Source organism: Pelophylax lessonae (assembly GCF_965119305.1).
Source record: "Pelophylax lessonae genome assembly, chromosome: 3".
NCBI classification, from domain to species: domain Eukaryota; kingdom Metazoa; phylum Chordata; class Amphibia; order Anura; family Ranidae; genus Pelophylax; species Pelophylax lessonae.
In genome coordinates, this window is record NC_138770.1 from 671,575,166 (window position 1) to 671,587,871 (window position 12,706).

The 12,706-nt window shown below is 46.1% G+C and overlaps 1 protein-coding gene across 2 annotated transcripts in view; it reads right to left on the bottom strand.

Moving 5' to 3' along the window:
• Nucleotides 1-12,706, bottom strand: part of SLC35B2 (solute carrier family 35 member B2) — a 46,942-nt gene that overhangs the window by 14,417 nt on the left and 19,819 nt on the right. The window contains exon 1 of one of the 2 annotated variants that reach the window (XM_082251652.1): nt 12,436-12,563. The exons of the other annotated variant lie outside the window; for it this stretch is intronic. Coding sequence (XP_082107778.1) covers nt 12,436-12,476 — 41 coding nt within the window. The 5' untranslated portion in view covers nt 12,477-12,563. Of the gene's footprint in view, nt 1-12,435; nt 12,564-12,706 lie in introns of those variants that run through there. 2 annotated transcript variants of the gene reach the window in all.

Consider the following 12,706-nt stretch of genomic DNA (forward strand, 5'->3'; position numbering starts at 1 on the left):
TTTGTTGGGGGGTTCCAAGTAATTTTCTAGCAACATATACTGATTTTAACTTGTAAGCAACAAGTGTCAGAAAAAGGCTTAATCTTCAAGAGGTTAAGCTGCCCTCCATTATAGACAGAAGTCCATTCCTTTGATCTAAAAGAAGGAAATGATACATTGTAAAACATTGTGTTTAGTTATCTGGCAGCCTTAACAATGTTGATAAACATTTGCAGGAGGTTCATTTTTTCCTTACAGCTGTGAGTGAGCAGAGAACAGCTCTGTAAGGCTCCGTTCACATCTAGGCGTTTTTGGGGAGCTTTTCTGCTCTAGGATCAGCTCTCAAAACGCCCAACAAGACAATTCCTATTCATTTCAATGGCCCCTGTTCACATCTGAGCGTTTTGACACTGTTTACAAAACGCCCAACACTCAAAAAAGTACATGAGCTTCTTTTTGGGCAGATTACAGGCGTTTTCCATTGGTATCTATTCAATCAAAAAACGCCTGCACAAAAAACGCCTGTAAATCGCGCTAAAAATCGCGCAAAAACGCTACGCTCAGGTGTGAATGTAGCCTAAGAATCGAGGACATAACGTTTTAAGATCATTGGGGGGGGGGGGGGGTGAATCGAGATAGCAAACAATTAATCGTGCCGCTCTACTGTACCCCTATCCCCCCTCTGTCCCTCTACTACACCCCAATTCCCCCTCTGTCCTACTACACCCCAATTCCCCCTCTGTTCCTCTATTATACCCAAATCCCCCCTCTGTTCATCTACTACACCCCAATCCCCCCTCTGTCCCTCTACTACACCCCAATCCCCCCTCTGTCCTTCTACTACACCCCAATTCCACCTCTGTTCCTCTATTATACCCAAATCCCCCCTCTGTTCACCTACTACACCCCAATCCCCCCTCTGTCCATCTACTACACCCCAATCCCCCCTCTGTCCTTCTACTACACCCCAATCCCCCCTCTGTCCATCTACTACACCCCAATCCCCCCTCTGTCCCTCTACTACACCCCAATTCCCCCTCTTTCCCTCTACTACACCCCAATCCCCCCTCTGTCCATCTACTACTCCCCAATCCCCCCTCTGTCCATCTACTACTCCCCAATCCCCCCCTCTGTTCCTCTACTACACCCCAATCCCCCCTCTGTCCATCTACTACTCCCCAATCCCCTCTCTGTCCATCTACTACTCCCCAATCCTCCCTCTGTCCATCTACTACACCCCAATCCCCCCTCTGTCCATATACTACACCCCAATCCCCCCTCTGTCCATCTACTACACCCCAATCCCCCCTCTGTCCATCTACTACACCCCAATCCTCCCTCTGTCCCTCTACTACTCCCCAATTCCCCCTCTGTCCATCTACTACTCCCCAATCCACCCTCTGTCCATCTACTACACCCCAATCCCCCCTCTGTCCATCTACGACACCCCAATCCCCCCTCTGTCCATCTACTACTCCCCAATCCCCCCTCTGTCCCTCTACTACTCCCCAATCCCCCCTCTGTCCATCTACTACTCCCCAATCCTCCCTCTGTCCCTCTACTACTCCCCAATCCCCCCTCTGTCCATCTACTACTCCCCAATCCTCCCTCTGTCCCTCTACTACTCCCCAATCCCCCCTCTGTCCATCTACTACTCCCCAATCCTCCCTCTGTCCCTCTACTACTCCCCAATCCCCCCTGTCCATCTACTACTCCCCAATCCTCCCTCTGTCCATCTACTACACCCCAATCCCCCCTCTGTCCCTCTACTACTCCCCAATCCCCCCTCTGTCCCTCTACTACTCCCCAATCCCCCCTCTGTCCATCTACTACACCCCAATCCCCCCTCTGTCCATCTACTACTCCCCAATCCTCCCTCTGTCCCTCTACTACTCCCCAATCCCCCCTACTACACCCCAATCCCCCCTCTGTCCATCTACTACACCCCAATCCACCCTCTGTCCATCTACTACACCCCAATCCCCCCTCTGTCCATCTACGACACCCCAATCCCCCCTCTGTCCATCTACTACTCCCCAATCCTCCCTCTGTCCCTCTACTACTCCCCAATCCCCCCTCTGTCCATCTACTACTCCCCAATCCTCCCTCTGTCCCTCTACTACTCCCCAATCCCCCCTCTGTCCATCTACTACTCCCCAATCCTCCCTCTGTCCCTCTACTACTCCCCAATCCCCCCTCTGTCCATCTACTACTCCCCAATCCTCCCTCTGTCCCTCTACTACTCCCCAATCCCCCCTCTGTCCATCTACTACTCCCCAATCCTCCCTCTGTCCATCTACTACACCCCAATCCCCCCTCTGTCCCTCTACTACTCCCCAATCCCCCCTCTGTCCCTCTACTACTCCCCAATCCCCCCTCTGTCCCTCTACTACACCCCAATCCCCCCTCTGTCCATCTACTACTCCCCAATCCTCCCTCTGTCCCTCTACTACTCCCCAATCCCCCCTACTACACCCCAATCCCCCCTCTGTCCATCTACTACACCCCAATCCCCCCTCTGTCCATCTACTACTCCCCCAATCCCCCCTCTGTCCATCTACTACTCCCCCAATCCCCCCTCTGTCCATCTACTACACCCCAATCCCCCCCTGTCCATCTGCTACACCCCAATCCCCCCTCTGTTCATCTACTACACCCCAATCCCCCCACTGTCCCTCTACTACACCCCAATCCCCCCTCTGTCCATCTACTACTCCCCAATCCCCCCTATGTTCCTCTACTACTCCCCAAATCCCCCCTCTGTTCATCTACTACACCCAAATCCCCCCTCTGTCCCTCTACTATACCCCAATCCCCCCTCTGTCCCTCTACCACACCCCAATCCCCCCTCTGTCCCTCTACCACACCCCAATCCCCCCTCTGTCCCTCTACCACACCCCAATCCCCCCTCTGTCCCTCTACCACACCCCAATCCCCCCTCTGTCCATCTACTACTCCCCAATCCCCCCTCTGTTCCTCTACTACACCCCAATCCCCCCTCTGGCCCTCTACTGTACCCCAATCCCCCCTCTGGTCCTCTACTGTACCCCAATCCCCCCTCTATCCCCCTACTGTACCCCAATCCCCCCTCTGGCCCTCTACTGTACCCCAATCCCCCCTCTGGCCCTCTACTGTACCCCAATCCCCCCTCTGGCCCTCTACTGTAGCCCAAATCCCCACTCTGTCCCTCTACTATACCCTAACCCTCCCCCCCCCATTTCTCTACTATACCCCAATCCCCACTCTGTCCCCCTACTACACCCCAATTCCCCCCTCCCAAGTTTACCGTTATACCAACCCCCCCACCACCCATTCATCCATTAAACCCCAATTCTTCCTATGTGTCTCTATTATACCCCAATCCCTCCATCTACCCATCCATTACACCCCATAGTGAGCACCACACTGAACATGGACCAGAGAAAGCGAAGGAGAGCGTTGTCTGATGAGATCAGAAAGAAAATGAAAACCAGAACATTAAAGCTGAACGCTAGAAGATCATCTCCAAGCTGCTTGACGTTCCTGTGAGTACAGTCTCCAATTTTTTTTTTTAGGAAGTTCAAGGTCCATGAGAATATATCAACAAGAGGAAATCGACCCCAAACTGAACAGAAGGACAGTGTGAACAGCAGACAAAGAACAAAGAATAACTTCCATACAAATACTTTGGAAGAACACCAAGGTCAAGGTACATCAGTGTCCGCTTACACCATCCATCGTTTTGGGCTCAAAAGAAGACCCAGGACTCCAACGTTGGAAGGAGCATCCGGGCATTTCCAGGTATCGGGCGCAAATGCCCGGCTGGTGGCAGCTCGCTCTCGCTGTGATTATACACAGCAGAAGCCGATCAACGGGTCTAGCGGACTCAATGTCCGCCGGCACCCAGCGATTGTTCATTACTATGTAAGCAAGGCAGATTTCCATTCTGTTAGTATGGAAGGCATGGATCCTGTGTTCCTTCAAAGCAGGAAGACCACTCCTCACATTGACAGCACGTGAGTAGAGGAGAGCTGGTAAGCGGCAATCCACACAGGAGACATCTACACTGATTATTAGTGCAGTCCCAACAATGCCCATCGGTGCTGCCAGTAAGTGCCACCTATCAGTGCCGATGTTCTATTAGATTTCCCTACCCCATCGGATTTCCCTACCTACGTAATTTCCGAGATCAGCTGCGGATTCGTCATGCAGCAGCTTGTAGCCGTGTCACACGTCCCATTGGGCATGCGCAGAATAGGTAGGGAATTTTGATAACATCGTAAGGGGTCAGGCAAAAGTCCTAGTGTGCATGCGCCGGCGCATGCGCACCAACGGGTCGGGCAGCGGCATCTCTTATAACAAACATCCATCCGATCTCCATGGCCCACACTGCGCCGAGCCGCCACTACGCCGAGCCGCCAATCTGATCTCCATGCCCCACACTGCCCCGACCCGACAATGAGACAGTGGGCGTGTAGGTAGGGAAAAGGATTGTCCCATTGTCGGCTCAGTGCAGTGTGTGCCATGGAGATCGGATGTATGTTTGTTATAAGAGATGCCGTTGCCCGATCTGTTGATGCGCATGCGCCCGCTCATGCGCAGTAGGACTTTTGCTTCACCCCTTACGGTGTTATCAAAATTCCCTACCTATTCCGCGCATGCGCAGTAGGACGTGTGACGCGGCTACAGCTGGTGCATGACAAACCCGCAAAGGAAATGACGTAGGTAGGGTTTTCTGATAGAACACCGCCTCATCAGTACCTGTCAGTGCCGCCTCCTCAGTACCGCCTGTCAGTGCCCATCAGAGCGCCCTATCATTGCCCATCAGTGCAGCCTATCAGTGCCCGTCAGTGAAGGAAAAAACTTACTTATTTAAAAATTTTTATAACAGAACCTAAAAAAAAAAAAAAAAAAAAACATTTTTTTTTCCCCAAAATTTTCTGCCTTTTTGGTTTAAGCAAAAAATTAAAAAAAAACGTTTTTTTTCCCCCAAAATTTTCTGCCTTTTTGGTTTAAGCAAAAAATAAAAAAAAAACCAGCGGTGATTAAATACCACCAAAATAAAGCTCGATCTCAAAAAAAAAAAAAAAAAGCTAAAAATGTCATATGGGTACAGTGTTGCATGACCGTGCAACTGTCAAAGTGTTGCGCTAAATAATATCATATAAAACAATCAAAAATGAATGAATAACAACAACTGCTAAAACCTCAGTTGTGACAAATGTGTGCTATACTCCAAATAACGTGAACTATTGAGAGCCGGTTCACACTGAGGTGATCCGACTTGCCGGGGCGACCTGTGAGCTCGCGGTGCACAGCGCGCACCGCGACTTCGGAGCGACATGCACGGAATTCATATCATTGAAGTCAATGCAGGTCGCCCCAAAGTAGTACAGGACCCTTTTTCTAAGTCGGAGCGACTTGTGTCGCTCCTATTAGAACGGGTCCTGTGCTAATCTATGGCAGGCGACCCACGGCGACCTGTCAGGCGACCAAGTCGCCCCAGTGTGAACCGGCTCTAATACTTGTGATATAATCAGACGCTTCTTTCAAAACAAAGAGTCCACAACTTTGCAAATTTTATGTAAATATATTGTGATGATCCTTCCCGTCACCGACATCCGTGTTGTACAGGGTGCTCGCTCTTCCTTCTCCTTTCCTGCAGGTAAATGAACACATTCATGTGCCACCATGATGAGTGCCCCCCCCCCCCTTATAGTTGGGTTCTCTGCTCAAATGATGTAACCTCACACCTAAGTGCGATCTAATGACGCCTTTTTGCCTCTCCCTGCCCTGGGGATGAGTATCCGGTTATACCCAATACCTACTGCTTGTCTCCTCACTCCACTCCTTCATAGTATGTGACATTTGCCGCCAGGCACCCACGATCGTTCCCCGCTGAGAGAGAACGACGGTTTGCTGTTGTAAACACAGCAGACAGTGCCCGGTATTGAAGGGGCACTCTATACTATACTTTGCAGCTTGCTATAGGAGCACTCTATACTATACTTTGCAGCTTGCTATAGGAGCACTCTATACTATACTTTGCAGCTTGCTATAGGGGAACCCTATACTATACTTTGCAGCTTGCTATAGGGGAACTCTATACTATACTTTGCCCCTTGCTATAGGGGCACTCTATACTATACTTTGCCGCTTGCTATAGGGGCACTCTATACTATACTTTGCCGCTTGCTATAGGGGCACTCTATACTATACTTTGCCGCTTGCTATAGGGGCACTCTATACTATACTTTGCAGCTTGCTATAGGGGCACTCTATGCTATACTTTGCAGCTTGCTATAGGAGCACTCTATACTATACTTTGCAGCTTGCTATAGGGGAACCCTATACTATACTTTGCAGCTTGCTATAGGGGAACTCTATACTATACTTTGCCCCTTGCTATAGGGGCACTCTATACTATACTTTGCCGCTTGCTATAGGGGCACTCTATACTATACTTTGCCGCTTGCTATAGGGGCACTCTATACTATACTTTGCCGCTTGCTATAGGGGCACTCTATACTATACTTTGCAGCTTGCTATAGGGGCACTCTATGCTATACTTTGCAGCTTGCTATAGGGGCACTCTATACTATACTTTGCCGCTTGCTATAGGGGCACTCTATGCTATACTTTGCAGCTTGCTATAGGGGCACTCTATACTATACTTTGCCTCTTTCTATAGGGGCACACTATACTATAATTTGCAGCTTGCTATAGGGGAACTCTATACTATACTTTGCAGCTTGCTATAGGGGAACCCTATACTATAATTTGCCGCTTGCTATAGGGGCACTCTATACTATACTTTGCAGCTTGCTATAGGAGCACTCTATACTATACTTTGCAGCTTGCTATAGGAGCACTCTATACTATACTTTGCAGCTTGCTATAGGGGAACCCTATACTATACTTTGCAGCTTGCTATAGGGGAACTCTATACTATACTTTGCCCCTTGCTATAGGGGCACTCTATACTATACTTTGCCGCTTGCTATAGGGGCACTCTATACTATACTTTGCCGCTTGCTATAGGGGCACTCTATACTATACTTTGCAGCTTGCTATAGGGGCACTCTATACTATACTTTGCCGCTTGCTATAGGGGCACTCTATGCTATACTTTGCAGCTTGCTATAGGGGCACTCTATACTATACTTTGCCTCTTTCTATAGGGGCACACTATACTATAATTTGCAGCTTGCTATAGGGGAACTCTATACTATACTTTGCAGCTTGCTATAGGGGAACCCTATACTATAATTTGCCGCTTGCTATAGGGGCACTCTATACTATACTTTGCAGCTTGCTATAGGGGAACCCTATACTATAATTTGCAGCTTGCTATAGGAGCACTCTATGCTATACTTTGCAGCTTGCTATAGGGGCACTCTATACTATACTTTGCCTCTTTCTATAGGGGCACACTATACTATAATTTGCAGCTTGCTATAGGGGAACTCTATACTATACTTTGCAGCTTGCTATAGGGGAACCCTATACTATAATTTGCCGCTTGCTATAGGGGCACTCTATACTATACTTTGCAGCTTGCTATAGGAGCACTCTATACTATACTTTGCAGCTTGCTATAGGAGCACTCTATACTATACTTTGCAGCTTGCTATAGGGGAACCCTATACTATACTTTGCAGCTTGCTTTAGGGGAACTCTATACTATACTTTGCCCCTTGCTATAGGGGCACTCTATACTATACTTTGCCGCTTGCTATAGGGGCACTCTATACTATACTTTGCCGCTTGCTATAGGGGCACTCTATACTATACTTTGCAGCTTGCTATAGGGGCACTCTATACTATACTTTGCCGCTTGCTATAGGGGCACTCTATGCTATACTTTGCAGCTTGCTATAGGGGCACTCTATACTATACTTTGCCTCTTTCTATAGGGGCACACTATACTATAATTTGCAGCTTGCTATAGGGGAACTCTATACTATACTTTGCAGCTTGCTATAGGGGAACCCTATACTATAATTTGCCGCTTGCTATAGGGGCACTCTATACTATACTTTGCAGCTTGCTATAGGGGAACCCTATACTATAATTTGCAGCTTGCTATAGGAGCACTCTATGCTATACTTTGCAGCTTGCTATAGAGGCACTCAATACTATAATTTGCAGCTTGCTATAGGAGCACTCTATACTATACTTTGCAGCTTGCTATAGGGGCACTCTATACTATACTTTGCCTCTTTCTATAGGGGCACACTATACTATAATTTGCAGCTTGCTATAGGGGAACCCTATACTATAATTTGCCGCTTGCTATAGGGGAACCCTATACTATAATTTGCCGCTTGCTATAGGGGCACTCTATACTATACTTTGCAGCTTGCTATAGGAGCACTCTATACTATACTTTGCAGCTTGCTATAGGAGCACTCTATACTATACTTTGCAGCTTGCTATAGGGGAACCCTATACTATACTTTGCAGCTTGCTATAGGGGAACTCTATACTATACTTTGCCCCTTGCTATAGGGGCACTCTATACTATACTTTGCCGCTTGCTATAGGGGCACTCTATACTATACTTTGCCGCTTGCTATAGGGGCACTCTATACTATACTTTGCAGCTTGCTATAGGGGCACTCTATACTATACTTTGCCGCTTGCTATAGGGGCACTCTATGCTATACTTTGCAGCTTGCTATAGGGGCACTCTATACTATACTTTGCCTCTTTCTATAGGGGCACACTATACTATAATTTGCAGCTTGCTATAGGGGAACTCTATACTATACTTTGCAGCTTGCTATAGGGGAACCCTATACTATAATTTGCCGCTTGCTATAGGGGCACTCTATACTATACTTTGCAGCTTGCTATAGGGGAACCCTATACTATAATTTGCAGCTTGCTATAGGAGCACTCTATGCTATACTTTGCAGCTTGCTATAGAGGCAATCTATACTATACTTTGCCGCTTGCTATAGGGGCACTCTATGCTATACTTTGCAGCTTGCTATAGGGGCACTCTATACTATACTTTGCCTCTTTCTATAGGGGCACACTATACTATAATTTGCAGCTTGCTATAGGGGAACTCTATACTATACTTTGCAGCTTGCTATAGGGGAACCCTATACTATAATTTGCCGCTTGCTATAGGGGCACTCTATACTATACTTTGCAGCTTGCTATAGGGGAACCCTATACTATAATTTGCAGCTTGCTATAGGAGCACTCTATGCTATACTTTGCAGCTTGCTATAGAGGCACTCAATACTATAATTTGCAGCTTGCTATAGGAGCACTCTATACTATACTTTGCAGCTTGCTATAGGGGAACCCTATACTATAATTTGCCGCTTGCTATAGGGGCACTCTATACTATACTTTGCAGCTTGCTATAGGGGAACCCTATACTATAATTTGCAGCTTGCTATAGGAGCACTCTATGCTATACTTTGCAGCTTGCTATAGAGGCACTCAATACTATAATTTGCAGCTTGCTATAGGAGCACTCTATACTATACTTTGCAGCTTGCTATAGGGGCACCCTATACTATAATTTGCAGCTTGCTATAGGGGAACCCTATACTATAATTTGCCGCTTGCTATAGGGGAACCCTATACTATAATTTGCCGCTTGCTATAGGGGCACTCTATACTATACTTTGCAGCTTGCTATAGGGGAACCCTATACTATACTTTGCAGCTTGCTATAGAGGTACTCAATACTATAATTTGCAGCTTGCTATAGGAGCACTCTATACTATACTTTGCCGCTTGCTATAGGGGCACTCTATACTATACTTTGCAGCTTGCTATAGGGGAACCCTATACTATACTTTGCAGCTTGCTATAGAGGTACTCAATACTATAATTTGCAGCTTGCTATAGGAGCACTCTATACTATACTTTGCAGCTTGCTATAGGGGCACTCTATACTATACTTTGCAGCTTGCTATAGGGGAACCCTATACTATAATTTGCAGCTTGCTATAGGAGCACTCTATGCTATACTTTGCAGCTTGCTATAGAGGCACTCAATACTATAATTTGCAGCTTGCTATAGGAGCACTCTATACTATACTTTGCAGCTTGCTATAGGGGCACCCTATACTATAATTTGCAGCTTGCTATAGGGGAACCCTATACTATAATTTGCCGCTTGCTATAGGGGAACCCTATACTATAATTTGCCGCTTGCTATAGGGGCACTCTATACTATACTTTGCAGCTTGCTATAGGGGAACCCTATACTATACTTTGCAGCTTGCTATAGAGGTACTCAATACTATAATTTGCAGCTTGCTATAGGAGCACTCTATACTATACTTTGCAGCTTGCTATAGGAGCACTCTATACTATACTTTGCCGCTTGCTATAGGGGAACCCTATACTACAATTTGCCGCTTGCTATAGGGGCACTCTATACTATATTTTAGTGTCTTTATTTTATTTTTTTTTCTTTAAAAAAAAATGATTTCTGAGTCTGTTATTTACCAGATTCAACCTCTAACAGTATATATGTTATTCTCAGAGTGGATTAGAGATTTTGCTCTCTAACCCTATAGTTGGTTATTTTTATTTACCACTGTATATAGATACTTAGGAATCATTTTTTTTTTTTTTGAAACTTTACATATTAATTAACCACTTCTGGACCGGAAGATTTTCCCACGTAATGACCAGGCCATATTTTACAATTCGGCACTGTGTTACTTTAACGGACAATTGCGCGGTCGTGCGACGCTGTACCCAAATAAAATTGATGTCCTTTTTTTTCCCACAAATAGAGCTTTCTTTTGGTGGTATTTGATCACCTGTGCAATTTTTATTTTTTGCGCTATAAACAAAAAAAGAGTGACAATTCTGAAAAAATAAATAAATAAAATTTTTCACTTTCTGCTTTCTCTCAAAAAAAATGTAAAAATCAAAAATTTTTAACATTTTGTACCAGTTTGTTTTCTGCTACATATTTTTGGTAAAAAAAAAAAAAAAAAAAATTGCAATAAGCGTATTTTGATTGGTTTGCGCAAAAGTTATCGCGTCTACAAACTAAGGCCCCTTTCACACTTATACGACGCGGTTTTGCCGCGATTTTGTGGTGCAACTTTGCCGCGATTTTGAAAGCAATGGCTATGGCTCAAAACACAATCAAATCGTGGCAAAGTAGAGCAGGAACTACTTTGAAGTCGGTGCGACTTCAAAACGCACTGATATGAATGGGGCTCATTGAAAATAATGGAAAACGACCTGTAATGCGATTTTGCAGTCCAAAATCACGGGACAAGTCGCACTAGTGTGAAAGGGGCCTTAGGGAAAGATTTATGTCATTTTGATTGTTTTTTTTTTTTTTACTAGTAATGGCGGCGATCTGCGATTTTTAGCGGAACTGCGACATTGCGGCGGACAGATCGGACCTCTGACATTTTTGACACTTCTGGGGGTACCAGTGACATTACTACAGTAATCAGTGCTAAAAATATGAACGGTTACTGTAACGACACTGGCAGGGAAGGGGTTAACCCTGTGGGTGATCAAAGGGTTAAATGTGAGCCTAGGGTAGTGATTCTAACTGTATGGGGGGGCGTGGCTTGTGAAATGACAATAGAGACATGTGATCCTATATAGAAGGATCATAGGAGTTCTGTGATCATTCCAGGGAGAAGGACGGTCAGCTGTGTTTACAACAGGGACCGTTCTTCTCTCTCAGCGGGGAGCAATCGTGGGTGTCAGGTGGCAATTGGAGCCGCCTGCCCCGTGCATCGGCTTCCCTGTTGCCGAGTGGGGGCGGGAGCGTGCAGGCGGCACGCGCTCGCCTCCTAGCTGCGGGCGTGCGACCGACGTCGGTTTGTGCAGGAAGGCCCCCCTGCTGCAGTAAAAAAAAGGCGGCGGGCGGTCGGGAAGAGGTTAAATTATACACCACACTTTTTATTCCTTTTCAATAAATTTTTATTGGAGTTTTTAAAAATAAGCGAAGGTAAAAAATACATAACAAAAATTATTATCCGATTAATCGAAATAATAAATCGGCCAACTAATCGATTATGAAAATCATCGTTAGTTGCAGTTCTATTCTACTTTTTCTTCTGTTACTGGAACGCACTGGGACTGCAAGCACTGGTGTGAACTATGCCATTGAAAACCATATAACCTACTATCCATGCGTTTTTGATGCAGAAAAAAAAAAAAAAAAACGCACTGGACCGCATGTGGTGTGAACCGGCCATAAATCAGAAAAACGCAAATTCTTCGTAAAAGAAATGACAAATCTCTGCACAGGAGCAACTTTTAAAAATTGGCTAAAAATGAGTAACGATTGGTAAATCTCTCACTATCGGGATGGATTATTGGACTGTCTGCATTGCCCGACGGCCACCAATCAGATTCAGTCCTGCACTGGGATGATGACAGTGGATTGGTCGTGGTAATACAGAATATTCTTATTGATAAATATAAGAGATTTAATAGTAGGTGGGGTCTGAGCCCAGTTACCTGATTGGCCGGCTGCTGCATTCTTTCACAGGTTTGCGCATTACTAGCTGCCCGCAGTCTGAAGCAAAGTCACGCCGCTGTAAAGGAAAGGCTCCTTTAATGAAACACCTAGGATGTCCTCCAGGATCTGGCCCAGCGCCATCTTGGCAAAGGGCCCTTTAATTACCCATTTAGGACGTCCTTCAGGTCCTGGCCGCGCGCCATCTTGCGCTGACTGCGATAGTCAAACGCCAATGTTGTGAGATGAAGTGGAGAGTCTATATAGTGAGAT